General features: G+C 40.0%; 1 protein-coding gene across 1 annotated transcript; it reads left to right on the top strand.

Annotated features, from left to right (window-relative positions):
• Nucleotides 1–1,268: 1,268 nt before the first annotated feature.
• Nucleotides 1,269–22,331, top strand: LOC141942018 (cytosolic phospholipase A2 epsilon-like). The gene is made up of 20 exons (XM_074864960.1): nucleotides 1,269–1,320; nucleotides 2,903–3,039; nucleotides 6,602–6,733; nucleotides 7,847–7,887; nucleotides 8,337–8,379; nucleotides 8,956–9,048; nucleotides 9,132–9,195; nucleotides 10,114–10,277; nucleotides 10,549–10,641; nucleotides 11,146–11,183; nucleotides 11,879–12,014; nucleotides 12,764–12,900; nucleotides 13,378–13,600; nucleotides 14,148–14,262; nucleotides 14,800–14,937; nucleotides 18,005–18,112; nucleotides 19,172–19,366; nucleotides 19,690–19,856; nucleotides 21,032–21,218; nucleotides 21,441–22,331. Exons 1-20 carry the CDS (start codon nucleotides 1,269–1,271, stop codon nucleotides 21,647–21,649), a joined length of 2,472 nt encoding a protein of 823 aa, XP_074721061.1. The 3' UTR covers nucleotides 21,650–22,331.
• The last annotated feature ends 144 nt before the right edge of the window (nucleotides 22,332–22,475 follow it).

The raw sequence follows: 22,475 nt of genomic DNA, 5'->3' as shown, positions 1-22,475 counted from the left end.
TACCATGTTATTTGACAGTCTGTGGTGTTGTTGTTGTTGAATTAACAAACCCAATTATTTCAGCTCTTTCTCATGTGGCAGGCTAGGTCAACCCTCTTCAATAAAGACATGTTTAATTTTAGTAGCTGGTAACAGTTAAAGCCTTTTATGGTGTGAGGAGGAGGAGAGTGGAAAAGAACTACAACATAGAAGACACTGAGCATCCGCTTGTTCCTGTCCAGAGCTGGGAGTGTATGCAAAGACATCTCAGTGCTAAATCTCATCACCTGCACTTACATTTAACATTGTGTATTTGGGATCTGGTCCAAAATTGATCTAAATCTGTGTAATATATATAACTTATCAGATAACTCTTGCAACATTATAATTCTGGGACATAATTTGTTAGTGGCCTGGCTGTAATTTCTTGTTTTCAGATTCAGCTATCTTTGTCTCTATCTGCATTCTTGTCTTGGGCTATGTTGAGACTGAGGCCTCGCTGGTTGCTAACTGAGCTGGTGTCACATGTGAATCATCAGGTTGTGGGACTTTGGTTTTGCTCTTATTAAGGGTGAACAGCCTTGCTAAAGACTGGACTAACTTCTCAAGTTGGCTATAAGTCTATTGTGTTCAGAGAGGATGAAGGACTGAACAGAGATCCCATCACAGCTCTATGTAGACACAAGATTATAAGTCACAAGTTTAGGGCTTCTTTGATACTCTGAAAATATCCAGTGCCTGTCTTCTAAATCAGGATTCATAGTTAGTATGTACAACAAAGAGATATCCCAGACCATAAATGAACAAATTCTCTAAAATGCACATATTTCAGTAGTCCCTAACTGACAGATACAGTTGCTGTAGAAACAGATATTCTCTGGCACCATCTAGAGAAGTAACTATGCAAAGGTAATATTATCTTTTCCAAATGTTAAAAATCAATGGAAGAATTGTAGAAAATATTGTGGGGGAGAGCTCTAAATAAATTATTTTATCACTGCTTTTACCAATAAATTGTTATCTGCAGGTACATTGCACATATTCTGCATTTTAAAATTGCAGTAATAACTCTAAAAAATCTTAATATTACTTACAAGAATTATAGACATCTGCATTTGTAGTGTTAAAGTAATTTCTTCCCTTCTACGGACAGTAAGGGGGAAACTATCAAATGCATGCTGAAAAACTGGAAGATGTTTTGTGTTCAGACAGTATCAGAAAACTTGAAAGATAAATCATACATAACCTGATTGCATAGATTGCTTTAAGGAACACCTGTTCATTGCCACATGGGTTACACCACAAGTTTAAAGAAAGTGTGGAATGAGAACCAAGAGACCGGTAGAGAAAGAATAACATAATTACTGATAAGGCACTCTCTTCTTGTGGGTCATGTGGAAATATTAATAACAGTAGTTATTTTTTGTATAATGCTTTTAATCATGGGATGTCAAAGCAGATTACAAAAGAGGAAAGGATCATTATCATTGATTTATTGATGGGAAAATAAAGACAGAGAAACAAAATAAATTTAAATGGAAGCAATTGCCCAGAGTGACTTATCAGCCTGGAGCAGAGCTGGGACTGGAGTCAACATGTCATGACACCTTTTCCAGCAGGTTACCCACTTGGTCATGCTGCCTCTTAGCATGTATCCCACAGTACCAAACTGCCTGTTATTACACCCAAATCCAACCTGTTACTGTGATTACAAAACAAGTTCCTAGAGCTGGAGACATTAGAGACAGCTGTAGTGGCTCAGCAGACAAAAGAAATGTCCACTGTCTAAAAATAAGTGCAAACAGTGTACAGGACTGAAGGACAGCAGATTTGTTCCAAATGGGAGGGCTGGAAAGGGTGAATGACAGTGTGGAGAGAGCGAGTCCCACCAATCTTCACTGTATTTTCAGGTTTATTACCACAGATTAATGGGACATCAAGTCTTACGCACTTAGGAGCAGATGCCCAGCACTGCTCCCTGCTAAGAGAAGCATCATCTTCTTAGCAGTATCAGAGAGAATCCTAACCACCAAATACTCTACATACATCAGGTTAGCACACAAAAGGAAAGCTAGTTGCATAGATGTACAAATACCCAGCATGCCTCTCTCCCAAAAACTCTGGCAATCCCCAAGAGACAACTTGTCAAACCCTGCAGCAGTGCCTGGCATTGCTGTGCTCACCTGGCCAGGAGGCTGTTTGCCCCAGCTTGAGGCTGGGGCTGGTTCCTGGGAGCCAACCCCAAAGCAGCTCCCCTGTATTATGAGGATTTAATGCCTTACTTGTAGCTAATTGTGCAACCTTGTGTTACATTAACACCTCAGAAATTAGAAGTTGCTTCACTATCAAGGCTCAGAGTTTAGATCAGTAAGATAAAAGTGCATTGATATTTTTGCGTATTTGTTCGTGGTGAAGGGATGTGATTGCATGTTGGGTGAGATGGCTCGTTATATGGAATGGACTAAAGCTACGTGGGGGCAGCAGGCCAGAGGGGGAAGATCCTTCATACCCAGACCTTCTTTAGCTCTTCTGTTCCCCTCTCAAGAGCAAAGGACAAAGTTAGACTCTTGTCTAAATGCTCAAAATGTTAAAAGGTTCTCTTAAAATGTAAACCTTTTTCTCCTCCATCACAGAAATCTGTTGATTTGTGACAAATGGCACATACCAATAATGGGTTTTGTTAAATAAAACTAACTCTTCATATTTTTTTTCTTTAGTTGTCTTTTGAATCTCCATTAATGACCAGAGCTCCCACCTGCAGGAGGGAATGAATAGTAGTGAGTGCTACTGATTAAGTACCTGTAAAAAAAGTAATAGAAATAATATCTCCTTTTTGCAGCTTGCTGTCTATACAGTGCTATAAGGCTATGCTCTAAGATATTTATAGTAATTTGTTAGTTACAATATATCTTTTCAAATACAGCTAGTCAAACTGATTGCTATGTAAGCCTGTCCTTGCCCACTGCTTCCCCTGAGACTGTCCGGACCAAAACTGTGAAGAACTGCAAAGATCCAGTGTGGAATGAAACATTTTGCTTCAGGATCCAGAGCCAAGTAAAAGTAAGATGCAGAGTGAATTTTTTTTTCTTTTGGGGCAGAGATCTCATTGTGTGATCTATATGTAGGGTACCATAAAAATAAATATGTGTGAGTGACTACAAGGATATAGGTAAGGGGATGTGGAGTAGCATGCAGCAGCAAAATTAAGTTTTATTTTCTGATATGTAAAAGGTAGCCAGGACATTTCACAACTATTCATATAATGTTCTACCACTTTTCACTTTTTTTTAAAAAAATCATTGCTTTTCAAGATTAAGGGTGAGAATTTCAGAGTAAATTGAACAGCATAAAAGACATGTAGGAGCTAAGTAGTGGAAGCATCACAATGCTGTAGTTTTTTACTATTCCTTTGGAACAACCTGCAATAAGAAAACCCACAAAACAACAGTTAAAATTTGCAAAAGAGGACCAGCTGAGTTTTACCACAATGATAAATTTTAGAGTTTAAGAAGATATGCAAGTCCCACTATCCACTCCCTCCAAAAGACAGCATCATCAGAGTCTAGGAGTCCACATAGATCAGTGGTAGACCAAGTAAACCAAGCTTGCTTCACACCTGGGGCAATCAAACTCTGCTTTGTAGCTCTCACCTTTCAGTTCCTAGTGCTGGATACTGGTGGCAGAGCAGGACAAGAATATTTCTGCCAAGTGCCAAATCAGAAGGCCAGTACCCCAGATCTCTTGAGCATTGATAAACTTCTCCAAAAGATCATTAAGAATAGCTCAAAGTGTTGCTACACCACAGGGTCTCCATTGAATAATTCCTCTTGCCTTTGTCTGCAGAAGTCGCCCATGGTACAAGTTCTCAGGCTTCCTTCCACATAGTTAGGTGGTACTGGTCCTGCTTGGTACAGCTTTTGGCTTTAACACATCTGCCCATCTGTGGCCTACATCCAGTGCTTTCCCTGCAGACCTAAAAAATTCCAACTTCTTTCAAAATACCAGTGGGGCACAATTTCACTGAGTCCTGCAGGTTTATCAGTGAAGTGTAAGGCAAGGGACAAACATTGCAGCATGGGAAAAAACACACACTGATCTGCAATTCTTGCACCAGAACACCTGCTTCTTGCAATGGTTTGTGGCTGACAGGTCTTTCAAAACTGTGATACCACACTTTACAGCTGAAAAAAATATCTTGGCCACAGAAAGCTGCTTGAACTAGTCCGTCATGGATTAGTATTTAGGAAGACCTTACATTTACCTTGCAGTAAGTTTGCATCAGGAGACAAACCACGTGGCGTTAGCTGCAGTAATTTTCAGTGTCTGGCAACAGCAGCATGGAGGTGGTCGCTGTAGCTTCAGTGTGGGCTCCCCAATGTGTCCTAGAGATCTGAGACAACCAAAGCGTCTAGCATGTCTGTCACTGCTGTCTTGCTGCTGTCTGGGCTCAACAGGCTAAGTTAAGGCTCTCACAGATTTCTCTGCATACACTGCAATTGCTCTGCTCATCACTCACCAAGCAGAGCCAAAGTGCTGATCTGGTTATTTTCTCCTTGCCTGTCTTGTGTATCGTTAAGGTACTCACCTTCCTAAATCATGGGAGCCAGAGCTCAGTAAAATTGTATAATACACTATCACTGTGGAAGAGGAAAACTTGTTTGGGTATGTCAGACTGGTTCCCATCAGGAATGGGAGTGTTTACTGAAATGGATCTGTTTTGATGAACATCTGACAAAGCACAGTTGTCTAGGAAGGGCTTCCCGGGCTGGTGCTGTGGGCAGTGCTCCCCCAGCTCAGGCTGGCCACCCTGCCTGGAGCTTGTGGCACGCAGCCCTGCCAAGGGCTGGCTCTGCTCGGTGCCTGGCTCCCAGCAATGCTGCCCTCGTATCTTTTGTTAGGAGCAGATAGAAATGGTGAAATTCCCAGAGAGCCCTGGCTGTTAGATAGAAACAGTGAAATGGCCAGAGAGCCCTGGCTGTTTCCCACATGGCATCCCAGTGGTGCAGACAGAGATCTCCCTTAGCCTGCCAGCAGCCTGTGCATGCCCCTCCTGGCTAGCTGGAAGTAACTGAGGGACTTCAAATCAGTCAGTCACTTAACAAAATAAGTCAGCCATTTTAGTCAAATAAGGATGGTCTGTTGCAGTATCACAGCTAGGAAAACTGATCTGCTCTTCAGTGTAAGCCTGCCTTCTACACACTGCAAACTATTGCTTTTAAGCATATCCCCTCCATGACTTTCCATAATCCTTTACAGACTATTTATGGCTGGCCTGTAAACCAAGTTGCTGTGGCTGCTTCTCTCTGCCTCTTCTCAGTATGTTTCTCTTAGTAAGCATGGTGGACAGGAACCCACCACTGACCCTGTCAGCCCCCAAAAGGATTGTTTTTCTGGCTGAAGCACAGTGTGATGCATTTATGTATATGGTCTTGAAGGGCAGCAGCTTTTCTGTCTTCTGACAGCAAACTGCAAACTCAAGTTCACTACAGCTTGCCGTCTCTCTCTTGCTGGTTTCTTACAGGAATGATAGATGTCAAAATTGAATGCTAGGATTCTGGATCATCTTTCTTTCAGTATATTTGTATATTCAATCACTTATCAGATTTAGTTATGGACCTTCCTGTGATTCATTATGAACTTTTAAGGCAACAAAGCTCATGTGCTCACTCTTTTTTGTGCATGTGTTTGTTTGGGACACCATGTGCCTATCTGTGTGTCTTTAATAAGCATCGAACCTCTTAGCAAGCTTCGGTTAAATCTGATGGATAAGTAAGAATCTCTGAGATAAGAGGTCCCTGTAATTTACATGAAAAAGAGCTGCTGAATATATGGAGAGAGGCCTGAATTATTTCCCCACTGAGAAAACAGCTGTTACTGTTAATTTTCTCAGCACTCTGGGAGGCACCCCTGAGCCAGCCTATATGCACCTATTAACCAGGCACAACAGGGGCTGATACCCCACCTGTCCATCCAAACTGGCAGGTGACAGAGGAGGGAGAGAAAGAGATTTGTGCAGTGGGAGGAAGGAAGAGGAGATTGAGAGGTGTAGGATATAATCCAATGGAAATAGACCTTTGTTCTGCTACTCTCTGTGCATTTTGTCACCGATTTAAAAAAGATGTATCAGTTTCTGTAGATTCCATGGTAATTATCTCCATGTCATCTGTTTAATTATTTACTGGATATAATTATGCAACCATGCAGTAGTTATATGGCACCTCCTTAATGCATTTTAATCACTGCTTATATCCAAGGATTTTTTTTTTTTTTACCAATAGCAATAAAGCCCTGACCACTAGATGGTTTCCTAAAATTCAGGGAAAAGTGGTGACCTCAAACCAAATTAGAGGTCAGACATGTTTTTTAACATGGGAGCTACATAGTCAGTGATTCTACTAGCCTTTGTCCTTTAAATTACTCTGCAGGGGAAATTCATCAACAAACCCAACTATGTCAGGTCCAGAATATCTTTCTTCAGCTCTGTGTGGATGTAAAGGTTGTGCATGCTCTCTCACTTCTCCCCATCCTTTCTCTGCCTTCCTTAACATGCTGAGCATGTCATGTTGTGCCTCCATAAGGTCTCAAAATAGAGATGTTCCTAATTCTGTACCTCTGTTCACAGAATATTCTTGAGCTGAAAGTCTATGATGAAAATGCAATCACTAAAGATGACCTCCTCTTCACCGTCCTCTTTGATGTTGCTAAAATCCAGCTTGGAGAAACCGTTCACTTGACTTTTCAGCTAAATCCAAAGGTGAGGAATAAAACTGCTTTGGCCACAGGAAGGAAATACATTTTTGGTATTACCTCCTAAATAACTTCTTGTAAAGCAATTGTAGGTGGGAGGTTTCTTTCCTACTGGTTTGTACTTCATGTATCCTGTAAAATACCTTCCAAACCTTGTTCAGCAAAGTGGACAAGGTTTAACTCCCTACCTTGCACATAACCCTGAAAGTTTTTACTAGCTCCTCAAGCCTCTTAGCAGGGTTTTTCTGACAACAGAGTTCCCTTTTTTTTCCTTTTTCTTGATTCTTGCTCAAATAGGTTTTGTTGGAGATAAAAGACTTCATCACTGTTGCACAAAATTTCTCTGTTAGAATTTCTTTTCATGGGACCAGCACTTGTGAGTTTGGGCATACTCTGGCACAGATGTTGGAGTATTCACTTAAAAACTGATACCCTGCCCTGTAATTCTTTTGTGCATACCTGAATATAAGACAATGATCCATGCTGAGGTGATAAAATCCATTGTTGGTCAATTGCTGTAACAATCTTGTTACTTTGGTGTGCCTGAATGTATACCTGATGACTTCAACATGGGATCTGAATGTCTGATTTAGATACTTTTGTAGATATGCTGTTTCACTGACTTTTCTTATAGGGTATGTATTGGTATTCAACTCTATGGTGATATCGGCAGGCAGTCTGTATTAATTTGTCTGGTGACTGGTCACTGTATTGTCCATGTTATAGGAGTCCTTTGATGAGAAGAATTGAGGATGCCCTCTACTATCCAACAGTATCAGTCTTCTGATAATGCTACCCAGAAAAAAACAAGGCTTTAAAGAGTTTTAAGCCATCAATTATTACAGGTTTAGGACTGGGGATTACCTATGTGACCATTTTACTCTGTGTTATCACTGAATGGACAAGAGCAGTCAGCCTGGGTACTGATGGTTGATGAAGGAGGGAGAATACTTACCAAAATCACTTTAACTTGATTGTTTTCACCCATCTGAGCATACCCTAGAGCAGGAGGGAAATTTGACTTTTAAGAGCTCTTTCAGGAGCCAGAATAATCATTGACAACCATAGTTAGTGAGAATAAAATTAATTCAAATACTTATAGTGAATGAATCTTTTACAGACACAAGAGATGCTGGAGGTTGAGTTTGCATCAGAGAGCATGTGAGTAAAACCCATAAGGGACTGAAGAACGGTACTTTACAAAACCAAGCAGTCAAACACATGCTAGCATTTAGTATAATATAGTTTAAAATGCTCAGCATCACAGTAACAGCTGATCTTTATCAAGTTAGTTGCATATTGGCTAAAACACCGTGTTCCTTATCCACCAAGAACCACGCTGGATACTAATGTATCCCATTATTTGCTGGAAGAGGGAGGAGGATAATAAGAACTGCAGCCACTGTGCTTATTATGACTACTGTTTATCATTATCATTAAAAAAAATAATGAAGCCACATTTCAGATGTCTCCCAAAATTAAAAATCAGTGACATATTTGAGACAATGCTGGACAAGGCAACTTTAAGAAATGTGTTATTCCTTGGTGTTCATTTAAGGACATATTTAGGTCATATTAGTTCTGACTGCATTTTTTTCCCTCTCTTTCAGTCCAGTACCTCCTGAAAAGCTTGTCACTAATGGTGTATTAGTGGTAATTTTAAACTATTTTTCTTCCATGGTTTTTTTCATGCTAGTGATGGGAATGGTGGATTTGGCAGGTGCCCCAACACCTCACTGCTGCAGGGCTGAAGGGGAGGGAGATGGGGGGGGTTGGGCACTGGCAGCCATCTTGTTGTGCTATTCCTTGTGGGAGGATGTATAAGGAAAGAGTGAACACAGTCATTGGGGATACCCAGAGACCTGTCCACCACTGCCAGCTGATAGCAAGCCTCCTGACGAAGCCTGAAGTGCTCTTTCATTGACTTACTGCCTCTGTGTCATTCCCTCTGGGGACTTCTCCTGAGACCCCCTCACAGCCATCCTGTTCTGGAACAGGAACATGGAAGTTGCTTTCTTGACTGCCCCTAACTCAGTTCAGAGGAAGTAACACTCAGATGTCCAACTTCACCAAAGCAGGGCTGCAAGAACAGCCCTGTAATTTGGTCAACACATCAGTCCACCCTCGGGAGGCCTCAGCACACTCCCATTCCCTTCCCTGTTATTTCCTCTTGCTTCCTGGCCCCGGCCCCATAGAGGGGCCATAGCACCACAGCCATTTTTCTTTCAGCTGAAACCAGGCACATCTTCAGAGTGCCAAGGTCTTTCTCTTATCAGCCTAACACACACAGGGTGGACATTTTTCCAGACCCCAGGGACCCAGGTGACCAGAGACAGGTAGCAGTGAAGTGACTCAAATATAGCATGTTTTGTATACTTAAGTCTCTTATCATTCATCCCTGCTAGTCTCGTGAAATTTCCTGCTTGGAAGTCCTGGTGGACAATAGACGGATGAAGAAAGAACCTTCAGGTTAGACTTTAAACTAGAAAGAAAAAATCTTATAGTAAACTGAAAATGTATAATTTTTTTGTCATTTTCTTATCTGGTAATTTTCCTACTTTTAGAGCACACAAACTGGATGATTAGGAGTATATACAGGATCCAACAATTATAGTGTGTCTATGCTAACTGACTATAAAAACTGGACTTTGAAATTAGAGTGAATGATTAGAGTGATAATGAATCTTATTGGTGCTGTAAAACAGAATATATATTTCTATCTCAGTGATTTACATTTTGCCTGATTTGCCTGTACATCTGAGTTTTTAAAACAGCTACTGCTGTTTTATAAGTTCTTTTCTTTTCTTTTCTTTTCTTTTCTTTTCTTTTCTTTTCTTTTCTTTTCTTTTCTTTTCTTTTCTTTTCTTTTCTTTTCTTTTCTTTTCTTTTCTTTTCTTTTCTTTTCTTTTCTTTTCTTTTCTTTTCTTTTCTTTTCTTTTCTTTTCTTTTCTTTTCTTTTCTTTTCTTTTCTTTTCTTTTCTTTTCTTTTCCTTTTTCTTTTCCTTTTTCTTTTCCTTTTTCTTTTCCTTTTTCTTTTCCTTTTTCTTTTCCTTTTTCTTTTTCTTTTTCTTTTTCTTTTTCTTTTTCTTTTTCTTTTTCTTTTTCTTTTTCTTTTTCTTTTTCTTTTTCTTTTTCTTTTTCTTTTTCTTTTTCTTTTTCTTTTTCTTTTTCTTTTTCTTTTTCTTTTTCTTTTTCTTTTTCTTTTTCTTTTTCTTTTTCTTTTTCTTTTCTCCTCTTCTTCCTGTAATGTTCCCTGGTTGGATGAATAGAGTCTGGGAGCTTTTAAGCATTTTTGAATGTTTTGTATATAATAATGACAACCTCTGAATGACCATTTGATGTTCTGTTTCTGAGATCACAGTCATTAACTTCTCATATTTTTTTTAGAAAAAGACTTCTTGTTTTCAGTGAAGGGATCCTACGAAGAGAGCCAGACCCTGTCACTGGGCTCTTCCCAGCAACCCGTGGAGCCCCTGAACTTCCATTACATCAAGTACAGCCTGTCAGAGCTGTGTGTGGCTCTGGCAGAGAAGAAGCCTCATTTCTCCTCGGTATGTGATCATTAGCCTGAGTAAGCATAGTACGCTCACAGTTTTCCATACTTGACAGAGGCAAATGGAAAGAATTTGTATTTTTAATTAAAAGTTATCTTTTGTGATCTTCTGCTCTGGAAGAGCACTGTACCCCCTAAGACACCTAAATATTAGATGCCAACTTAGAAACTGTGGGACAGTGACCCCATTTGAAAAAAAGAAGTTGGTGACAGTGCTTTTCTGTGGTGTATATGTTAAATATTTTTCTACATTATCATTTATTTTTCAGTGTACTTCAGGTGAAGAGAAAAAAGACTGCCATGCGTCCCTCACTATTCCTCTGGATTCACTGCCCTTTAAGGAGAAAGTAGCAGTAGCGAAGGTGATTAATACAAACTTTTTAGAATAAATGTGAAGCTATGGACCACAGATCAATGGCGTGAGTTAATTATATCAGTGTGAACTAGGGGTTTAGATATATAACTGCTAGTGCCCTTACATTCCTAACAGAGGGTTATGGACCTGTACATTTTCGTATAAATTGAGTAGAACCAAAAACCACAGCCAAACGTTTGATGGAGGGATTTCTGTGACCAGCTGTGGGACTAACACAGATCAGAACAAATGCAAATGATGAGGCAAGATGGGGCACGATGGCAGAGCTGGTGCTGGTTTTTACTGTATACTGCTCTTTGTATCTTTAGTATAAAACTAAAACTAAAAATAAAATGGACTTGGAGAATTTTTAAAAATGGGATGGATTTTCTGATAGTTATGGCTTTGTGGCTCCAATATGGCTCTTAGAAAAAATGAAGGGCTTCAAAGCTGACTGAAAGAAAAGGATGTAAAATCATCTCCAGTGCTTATATTGTCATTTTTTTTCTAGGATGAAACAATCAATTTAAATGTGAAGTCAAATGACTGGTAAGAAATTTTGGTTTTGGGTTTTGTGGTTGTGAAAAAGAGATGCTGCCCAGCTTTTTTGCCTTCTTACCTTGTTCTTAACTAAGGGAGAAAGTATTTAATCAATGATTATATTTACCGCTATTTACCCCATGTTAGTTAATAACTTTCACTTTTTGGACATGGGTAACTGTGCTGGGTGAAATTTCCTGTTATGCTGCTATGCAGGAGTTCAGTTTGGATGGGGAGAATAACCTTTCCTGGCTGCAAAAGTTATGGAGCTATGAGTTTAGAAAAATATGTGTTTATACCTCACTTTCCTTACTTGTAAAGAATCCAGAGTGTTTATATTTATAAAATCTGGAGGTCTTCAGGCAACAAATCCTAAATATTCCACTGTTTATATTATCTGTATATGGATTGCAGTATTTATGTTAGACACTTCTTGAAAATCAGTGTAGCAATAAACAATATTTCTGGGGGTTTTTTTTGGAGTTTGTTCTTTGGTTATTTTTTTTTTTCAGTAAGTTTTTACAACTTTTTAACCTTCTCAGGCTTTTCTCTACCTTGCTTATACCATCTGTGATGTGCTTTTGTGGGGCCGCAATAGCAGCTTTTCTAAGCTTAATAGTAGAATTTGTGACTTGTAAGCATGGGTCCAGACATTAATTGTAAGTGATCACGCACATCCTAATCAACCCTGGGCTTTGTTTGAGGTCAAGAAACTTAGATGTTCGCTTGGAGTTTGATCTGTGTACGGAGGAGAAAAATTTCCTACAGAAACGGAGGAAGTTTGTGGCTTCTGCTCTGAAAAAAGCACTTCATTTAGAGCGAGACCTTCAAGACCATGAGGTATGGGGAGCACCATAGGGACAGGACCATGCTGTGTAACAGGAATGTGTTATACTTGTAGCCATTCCCATATTGTTCCTTAATCAGCTCTGATGTATTCCAGTGCCCCTTGTAAAGCATCCAGAAATATTTAGCTGAAACAATGTGAGAGCATGGGCAGTATCAAACCCACTTGCTACACATTTGCTCAGAAAACAGAATGCCATAAATAGGCATTTTTTCCTTGCCTTATTTCTTTTTCATCTGTGAATTATAGACCTGTAACTTGTCTTCCTGTAACACAATTTAGATTTCCATGCGATTAGGCTTTGTGGTTCGTCAGTGCAATTATATACTCTAGGTACTTTATAGGAAATGTAATCTAGTCATTATACTTACAAGAGAGGATGAGTTTTGCTTGTTCTCAAAATAGAGCTCTCATGAGATGATGTTCTGCTGAGGAAAATGCAGTCTAATATTGAAATGCCTTGAAACAACAGGCTTTGAATTGTTTTGGTAAGCCAGCATGTAAAACTTTAGAATAAAAATTGATTAATTTTGATTTAAAAAGTAAAAATGAGCTAATTGCCAAATTTTAAAAAATATGGTTATTTTTCTGTGCAAAATACCAGGTTTTAATCTTTTTCTCCCCTGCTTGGGGAAATGTTGGAATTTCACGTGGGACAGAAATGCTGCAATTCACCCACTCTAATCACTTGTGCTGTTAAACTAAGTTCCTGCTTGCCACTGCTGTGCTAATATTTAAACAGGTACCCGTTGTAGCAGTCATGACAACAGGAGGTGGCACCCGGGCACTGACATCTCTGTTAGGCAACCTGCTGGGTCTTCAGAAGCTGGATCTCTTAGATGCTGTTTCATACATCACTGGGTCATCTGGTTCAACATGGTAAGGAGATCCTGAGCAAAGACATCATTCGTCACCTCTATAGTCTGCTGCGTGAGAGATTTATTCTCTTTGTTTTGGTAAAGGCAGGTGTACTACTTCAGTCTTAAGCTTTTTTTATTGCTGCATTAAGAACACATCACCTGAGCCATGGCCTAGGCGCTGCTTACGAGGAACAACATTTTCCTTGACCCTTTGTTTCATCTCTAGGATCTTTCCTAGTGAGTGGCCCTGGTGCAAATCACAGCCTTGTGCATAAACCTACATAGCGTGGAGGGGCTTTTTGCAAGTCCTCAGGTTTCACTAGTGATTTGAGAGAGTCCTCTAAATCAAAACATCTTTTCTCTTCAATGATAAACTGAGCCCAAAAGATGTTTTTAATGAACCTTAGCTAGTTCATTTGATGTGGTCCTTAAATCCAAGTCGAAAAAGTGAGAGCATGTCAAGCATATAACAACATACTTCCTTTCTTTTCCCCAGGACCTTGTCACATTTGTATCAGAGTGCTGACTGGTCACACAAGGATCTGTCCAGACCAATTGGTGAAGTCCGCAGACACATGACCAAGTGCAAGTTAAGCTGCTTTTCACTGGAGAGCTTGAAGTACTATGACAAGGAGCTAAAACTGCGGAAGCAAGAGGGATACCAGATCTCTAGTGTTGATTTCTGGGGGCTTCTGCTGGAAAAAGCATTGAGTGATGGGGTAGCGTGTCTATGTTTTCCTTAACAGCTACTGAATACTGTTGTATGGAAAATGAAGCTTCAGGGACAGATGCTAGCCTGAGAGCATACCAGCATTATCCAGCAGATGATTTCTGCTGACTAACAAAGGGGATTTATCCCCACGTATCTCTCAACACATAATTAACAGCCCAGGGGGTATTCTGTAGAGCAGAAAACCTGTCTCCTACCAGTATGAGTATCTGAGCACCTAACAGCAGAGTCCTGCTCTTGGTTTCTTTTGCTTCGTTCCTCCCTATGAGAACTTAAATAATTCATGTGAAGTGGATGCATTTACTGGGAAGAACAAGAGACCATTATAAACACAAAGTGTCCTACAGTTCATCTGTAATTTAATAAGCTTATGTGGATGTGTAAATGTTTAGATCACTCCTTGGTTAAAAAAATGTCTGAACACAAAATGAGTGGAGAGAATAAGAAAATGAAGATGCTGTAATCTTGCAAGACCATACACCATGCCAAGAAGGTCCCTTGGTTTTGCTCTTTCTCTGTTTCTGGTCAATTCACAGAAAAACAACCACAGACTCTCAGATGAGCGACAGGCTTTGGGTCAGGGTCAGAATCCCCTACCTATCTACATGATCCTCAACATCAAGGAAGACTACAGCCTTTCTGAGTTCAAAGGTGATGGCTAAACTGAGCTGTATCTGGACTCAGTTGGTGTTCAAATGATCTGCATTATCAGTTTCTTCATGTCCTGCAATCCCTTGCACTGCTGAACTATAGCATTCATAAACAGTTCCTTTTCCACCTTAACTTCCTCTTCCTCTTTCATTTCTAGACTTTGTGCCTAGGGTCTGTGAGGAACCCATCTTCTATGGGGCAGGAGAAATCCGGGGGAGGTGCTTAAAGACAGGTACTCACAAGCCTTAGCTCCACATATAGGGTAATTAAAGGCTGACCCGCTTTTGGTATAAACTTCACTTATGTCCTATCTGGAGGGACTCATTGGAAAGTTCTGAATGACCAAGTCTGGGATATGTTACTGAGTGAGTGGCTGAAACCAGCTGAATGATAACTCCTTACCCTGAGGAAAGCCAGTCTGTGATCACCCAGCTGATAGGTCTTGTCCTGCAGCTGCTTCCTTGTCATTTCAGAGCCCTTCCTGCAGGAAGGTGAGAATAGGCTTGAACTTTAAAGGTTCATTTTGTGCCTCTGCAGAATGGGTGGAGTTCACCCCTTATGAGGTTGGATTCTTAAAATACGGCGCCTTCATTCGTGCAGAGGATTTTGGCAGTGAGTTCTTCATGGGTCGCCTGATGAAGAAGCTTCCTGAATCCCGCATCTGTTTCATGAAAGGTGATATGCTCCATTGCTAAAATTTGAATTGCATAAAAATGTACTTTTTTTTTTTTTTTTAATATAATACAGACCCTGCATATTGCAACCAGTGCCCTACAACATGCAGGACAGAAGCAGAGTATACAACACGTTGTTCTCACCTCTGGCTGAATTCCTGAGACACTGAAGATGGGCTAAAAAATACTTAGAAGAGATTTCAAATAACACTATTCACTGTTGCTTTTGTCTTGAATGGTAACTCTCATGCCTGAAGTTTCAGGACTGCTTAAAGAGATTAGGTTTGTTTTGAACCCAGCAGCAGCAGAGTTCCACATGGAAAATATTTGTATTTGGAAAGTGGAATCTTAAAACCAAATTTGTCTATGAATGTCATGATTTTATAACAAAAAGCAATGTTGTTACTGAGTTTTTTATAAAATATGGCAATTTTGAGTAGTTTTCTGAACTGTTACTGATATTTTTGCAAGTTTAATACTACTCTAAATCCTTTCTAATTTTACTAGCATGATTAAATTAGTGAATTTTGTCATCCTTCTTTCAGTAAAGTGGGTAGTTCCCAGTAATGCATGAAAGACAGCTTTGCAGTTTTTATGCAATTCTTGTTTTAATTTTGCATAATGCTAGAACTGTCTACCACGTCCTTTTGTACGCTGGTTCTCTGGGGTGAAGCTGTCTGCAGAAAAGTCCATCTGCTCTTACACCCTGAACAGCAGATGTGTTACATGTAAAGAAGCATGACACACAACAGGAAACCAAAGATACCACTAAGAAAGGGTTTACTTAGGAACTGAAAAATCCACATCACCAGCAACACTATGTGGTTTTCCTGATTTGGTGTGCAGGGAAGTTGTACACCCCAATGTGTGATGCACGAGGAGTCCAGAGTCATACTGGCATGATCACAAAAAAATAACTGGGCATGAGGAACAGAAGATTGTGCTTAACCACACAGACACTAAGTCTCAGAGCTGTAATGGCTATGCTTAGAGCTTTTAGTGATGACATGAGTTAAGAAAAGAGGTGGCTGAGGGAAAAGACTTAGAAGATAACACAGGATCCAAGAGTATAGATAGGTCTGAAAAGGGGAGGACAAATTCATGGAAGGTAGTCCCTCTAGTGGCTCTGAAACACAGTAGTTCAGATGCAGCTACCAGCACTAGAAGTACCAAATCCAGAACCTGGAGATGCTGGAGAGTGCTCTGGAGAAGAGAACCCTTTATTCTTTCCATTTTTTTTTTTTTTTAATTGTTCCATTAAGCACTATGTGCTGACTGCCAGAGATAGGAGGAAGATCACAGAGCTAGGTGGGACTACAGAGCCTTCTGAGAACATTGTGCCTCCGTTGCAGTTTCACAACAACAATGATGTAGCATGTTCATACCCGCGGTGGCCAGGTAGCAAGCACACCCATCACATCCAGTCCGGGCTAAGCTCTGTTCTCACCCTCAGCACCTGAATTAGGCTGGTGACCCCACAGCCAATAGGTATATCTTTAGAAATAATGAGTGGAGAGTTAAAGCAATGTTGCCATCTAGTGATACAATATGTAATGCCCTCTTGGGTTGTACTATTAGTTACAGCATGATACTTTAAGGATAAAAGCAAGGTGTCATTTGCAGGGAGAGGTAAGGTTTTTATAAGAGATCTAGAACTGGAAAGATTGGATGAGCTTATGGAGATACAGAAGAAAGGCTGGGGTGCATGCAAGCTTGTCTGCTATTTTAAATTCTGTCAGTCTAGTAAAAGATACCATCTCTCCTCATAGTTCTTACTTCAGCAAATACAGGTACCATGAAAATTCAGTGCAAGAGGTTAGGGAAAAATTGCTATGTAATTACGACCAAGTTCTGGGGCGACAACAGTGTTTGGAAGATACTAAAATGCACGAGCAGTGTGTAACTCCTGGGGCTTGGGAAGCCAGAAGAGTTACGGAGTGAGAAGGCACCAAATGAAGACAGGAGAAATAAGAGGAGTTGCCTTCTCACAGGAGGCCTGGACAGAAGCTTCTTAAACTGCAGAGAGATGAGGTTGTGTTGATGGAAACTGGCCAGTAATTATCTGCAAATGAACTCTGGTTGCCAGATAAGTGTAGGGCCAGGGAGCCCCTATCTGATTACTTAATTATGTATTTCTAATGTTTCTCAAGCAAGTCACATCCTTATGGAGACTTCCTGTGAAGCAGAAGACCCTTGGCTCTTGTCCCACTCCACAAACAAGCCAGGTTTAAAAGGGAATTGTATTTCTGTTACTATTGTATGGAATGCATAATTATTGTATTGTCCAATTCAAATTATTGCATCCTTTATGATGTATGCTTTTGCAAAGCTTGCACTGGTAGAGACTTTCAAGGCAAAGCTCAGCACTGTCTTCTCTGGCAGAGTTCTCAGGGCCTGCGGCAGAGCTGTGGAGGAAGGAACACTTTTCAAGATCCAAGAGGCTTTTGGAGATTTCTATACTGGGAAGACATTTTTAGATGTTCTTTTAAGTGAGAGGGCAAAAGTGGAAAAAGGACTATTGGGATGACAATAACAAGGAGAAGGAGAGGATTCTCACTCAAAACAACTTGTTACAAGAGAAATCTTACACGGGACAGTGAAGATGCCTTGTTTTAGAGGACTACTCCACAAACTATCCCAAATTGTGCTCTAACCACTTGAATCGTGGCTGTTCAGGAGCAGCCTCCAAACCTTTAACTGAGTATATGGTTGTATGTGACATACTTTGTAGACCGAATCCTTATTTTATGGGAAATGGCATGGTTTTACTCTCTGATGACAGTTTCTAATAGGACAGAAAATGTTGGCTTGCAGTGTATCAGCAACAGCTATATGTGACAATGAATTACAGTGGCTGAAGGCCTGGCACAATGTTTAAAACTATTGAGGTTCCTCTTTGAGGACAGAATGTGAGTTGCCGCAAAAGAACTTTGTACAGCTTTGGTGAGAGTTTGGAAACCCTGAGGCTTTCTGATAACCCTTACAAAGTTGAAACGTTATTTTTTTAAAGGGATATTTTCCATTAAAATGTTTCCAAAGCAGTTTCCATGTTCTCTACCATTGCACAGGCCTGTGGAGCAATGTCTTTTCCTACAACCTGCTGGATGCCTGGCATTCGTCGGACCCAACAAAAAGGCGCTCACTGAGGTGTACCCAACACAGGACTGTTGATGTTGGTAGGTTATGTTTCTGTTTCTACTTTACCTGTTGTCTTATGAATCTTTAAATGAATGTTACATTCAGATGCATATAGTGTGAAATCTTTGTGAAAGCTTTTGAAATCTTAAAACTGAGGCCAAAACTGCACTGTTGTGTTTTTTTGTTTTTTTTTTTTTTTTTTTTTTTCCCCCCCAGAGGTGTCATGTTGCCAGTGTTATCTAATTAGGTTTCCTCTCTGAGCTCATTCATAGCAACATTATATCCATTAGTCTCTCTTGGACTGAATTTATGCAAGTGATGTTTTTCTACCAAATATAAAACTACTGAAGTTTTCTAACAAATCATCTTTGCCAGCAGCTTTTCAGTGAACCTACATGTTGTAACAAATATCTCAGTGCTGTGTTCTCTGTCTACCTGAGCAAATAGTTCTTTTTGTATGTTGTTGTTGAGGACTTGGATATATCTATTACGTGGAATTTAATTTCAATTTTCTTTGATCTTGTTGTAAAACTGTGTTCTCTTTGGAGATGTTGGCTGTCCTTCCTGTGTTCAAATGTGGTTAGCAAGTTTGGTTTATGGGCTTTTCATCACTTTCTCCATGGAACTGTTGCAGAACCCAAGCTCAATAAATGCTTGTGATAGAAAGTCATTGGCCCTCTTTCCCAATCTCATGAGGTGCCATTTAGCACAACTCTTTATCTCTGTTCTTTTCTGAGTGTCTCCTGGCAGCATTTTTTTTTTTCAAAGCCTTTTTGTACTAGTTTTGAAAGAAACTGGTCCAGATTCTCAGCCTATGCTGACCTTCACACAGGGAATCCACCTATGAGTTCTATCAAGCAGTAGATCACTTTTTCCAGCTTTAGGAAGTTTGTTGCCACTCTGACTTTGTTTTTAATGGAATATGCTTTACTGAAGATTGATTTTCTTCTTCCTGCTTTGACACTGATTTGACTGTATCTTGCTATGTCTTATTAGGACCTTCTTTCCTCTAGATAATACTAGATGCCTTTTGGTATTTTAAGTATTGCAAAGAATTGTATCAAAACAACAACTTTTTCATTTCCTCTACCCTTCAGAAGGAGATGAGCCTTCCCCACCAGCCAGGAGCCATGAGTTGGAGACTTACTTGGTCACCCCTGAATGTGGCATCATGGGCATCATTCGGCAGGTCCTGACTGAGCGGGTGATGGTTTCAAAGTTCTACAACTTCCTGAAGGGGTTCCAGGTGCACAATGAATACCTCCAGAGCAAAAGCTTCTGTATATGGAAAGGTAAACATCCTTGAATATTAATTTTTTTCTGCTTAGATGGCTGGTGTTTTCTTCAGCGTCAAGAATTCCCTTGATTCCAGGGAAGGCCAGCTACTGCTAATGGGGACAGAAGAAGAGCAGCATGAGAAGTGAAGGAGCTCTGTCTTTTTACCTTGGGCAGGTCTTTCTTTTCTGTATCAAGACTGAGCTTCCATAGTGTGACAGGGTCTTGGAAAACAAAAGTAATGGGGAGACAAGAGGCATAATTTCCTCCCTTATTAGCCAAACAATACATATATTACTTCTTCATTGAATCACTCATCATAACAAATATTTCCTTTTAGATACTGTACTAGAGAATTTCCCCAACCAACTGACAGAAGCAGCAAAGTTCATGTGCCTGGCAGACACAGCAGGATATATCGATATCAGCTACCCGCCGCTCATGAGGCCAGAGAGGAAAGTGGATGTTGTTCTACACTTAAACTATTCTTCTGGATCACAGACATCGGTGCGATGACCACTCTATTTTTTTTGATAATGACTGCTGTCTTTTAGCCCTTTTAGCCCTTTTTAACTCCTAAGGAGTCAGAATAGTTTGTGTAGAAGAAACTGATTCTGGGAGAAAAGGATTCTTGGTGTACAGCTCCCATTTTGTAGATACCTGGGTCTCTCGGTGATGCTGGTATACCATGGAAAATCTCCTAAGGAAAAAAGAAGTAGTATCAGTTTTCTAAATCTTTTATTTTAATTAACCCTCTGACAGGTAAATGCTGTCTCCTAACCCTGTGTGCTCCCGGGATCTCGGTACGGCTATCGAGGCTACAATCTGTATGGAGTGTTTCTCCGGAACTAGTACCACCACTGATGAACTCATTTTATCTTGTGATATCCATCTAAAGATATCTACATGTAGTTGAATTAGAAGTAATTTGTCCAGTTGTCTTTAGAATAGTAACTGGATTTTTTTTATGTTATGCATTTTTCTTTGATGCCATATCTACTGTTTCAGATACCAGCTAATAACCTGGTCTATAATTCCTATTACTAGATATGGATAAAACAGAATTTCTTGAAGACTAAAATTTTCGTATGTGCCAACTAGATTCAGGAACAAAAATCCTATTTTCAAAAATGACTTAGACACCCACAAGATTAAATTAACATTTCAGTCAAGATCATGTTTGCTCCCAAATGCCTACATCACTTTTCACAACCGTCTTAAGGCATCTAAGACAGTTAGAGTCTTTTAAATATTTCTTGCCAAGTCAACAAAATGCTTGTACCTTTGTGAATCTATTTAAAAACTGTACCATTTCAGATTCCTGTCAGTTCTGCTCATTTCAGGATTTTCTTCGGTAAGTGGCATGTTTCTGTGTCCTAAGCACCTAGGCCAACCTTGCCCGTAGCCATGAACATCTTAGTTATCTTGCAGATAAAGGCTGATGAAGAGGAGGAGGTAGGACAACAATCAGGAGTGGAAGATGGAGACTGGGTCTTGAACTGTTTTCTGTTAATAACTAGGACTTAATATTTCATGCAAGAGACAAAGGCCAGAGGAAATACTGACAGCGAACTCTGCTCCTGGTTCTTTGTGAAGGGCCTTTGATGGACACGTTGTGCATTAGGAAAAGTTATGGAGGTGGCAGAATTTCTGACCTTTTCTTTTTTTTGGTCTGAATGCAGCCTTTGGAGGAAGCCTCCAAGTACTTCCTAAAGCAGGGAATCCCATTTCCCAAAATCCACCTGAGTGAAGAAGAAAAGAATAATTTGAAGGAGTGCTACATCTTCGAAGACCCAGAGACCCCAGAGGCACCGACAGTGGTGTTTTTCCCGCTGGTGAATGACACCTTCAGAAAATACAAAGAGCCTGGTAAGCCATAGGACAGAGATGGTCCTCCCACCACCTGGCCGCCCTTTGGCTGTGTTGGGATGGGAGACATGGCCTAGCATGGTCCCCTCCCTCCCCTGCTGTGGCTCCCATGGGAGAGCAATGCGTATGTCTGGGTAGTGAGGAGCAATGTTGTACCCCATCTGGAAAGCAGGATTTGGGACCGTATCTATACCCCATTGATGACCTTTCTTTATTTCTCAGGTGTGGAGCGCAGCACTGCTGAGATGGCTCAGGGAAATGTGGATGTTTCGAGTGTTTTTTCTCCATACTGCTTAAACAGCTTTACCTATACAGAGGAGGAGTTTGACAAGCTGGTAGAACTGACCAGCTACAATATTCAGAACAACAAACATCTGATCCTTCAGGCTTTGAATTCAGCCATAGAGCAGAAACGACAGCACAAAAAATAAATGCCGTCCTGAGTTTCAGAAAGATATCTGTTTTTTTTTTTTTTTTTTTTTCTCCTGTAGAAGAATCAAGACCTGTTTGTGAATGAGCATGACACACTTGGGAAAGTACAAAGATTTGTCTCAGCCTGTGGTTCCTCTCCACTACATGGCGATCCTAGATAAACCGATGGGACAAAATAATGATTAGTCTCATGCTATGTTTATGTTGGATTTCACTGCTGGTGAACTTTTTTTTTTCATGTATGTACATGTATATGCATTAAATCAAAGATTAGGAAATATGGGCTTATTGACAAGCTTTTTAAATGCATGAATGTGGGACAGCAATATAAATTCTTTCAAAATTTACTATACTAGTAGAAGTTGTATGTGAAGTGAAGACAAATGAGCTACAGATATTTAATTTTAAATTTAGAGCAACAGAAAAATACATAATAAATGTGGACAATTTCAAAGAAAAAGAGAAAACTGTATTTTTCTATAGTGTCAGCAAGAAATTTTGTTAAAATAACATGCAAAAATAAACATAAGATATACAGAAAATCTGAGATTTCACATGGAAAATACAAATGTTCTATACTTCTGAATTTACAAGTTTTATCACACCAGCAATATTTAGATTTGCAAAAACCCCTTGGAAGTGACCATTTCAAACCCTGTTGTGAGTCAGGATCAGCTCTTCTGGTGCATGTGTAAGTACCTAACCTGGAGTTGTGCTTTTCACTGAACACACATGGTATTTAGAGGATCCAGCTCAGCATCCATGTCCCATTAATTTCAACAGGTTTGATAGTATTTCTTGTTATTACAGGATGGGATGTTGTGA

This window comes from Strix uralensis, chromosome 4, assembly GCF_047716275.1.
Source record: "Strix uralensis isolate ZFMK-TIS-50842 chromosome 4, bStrUra1, whole genome shotgun sequence".
Taxonomy (NCBI): domain Eukaryota; kingdom Metazoa; phylum Chordata; class Aves; order Strigiformes; family Strigidae; genus Strix; species Strix uralensis.
The sequence above is the reverse complement of the archived record's forward strand: the minus strand, read 5'-3'. Positions and strand labels throughout refer to the sequence as shown.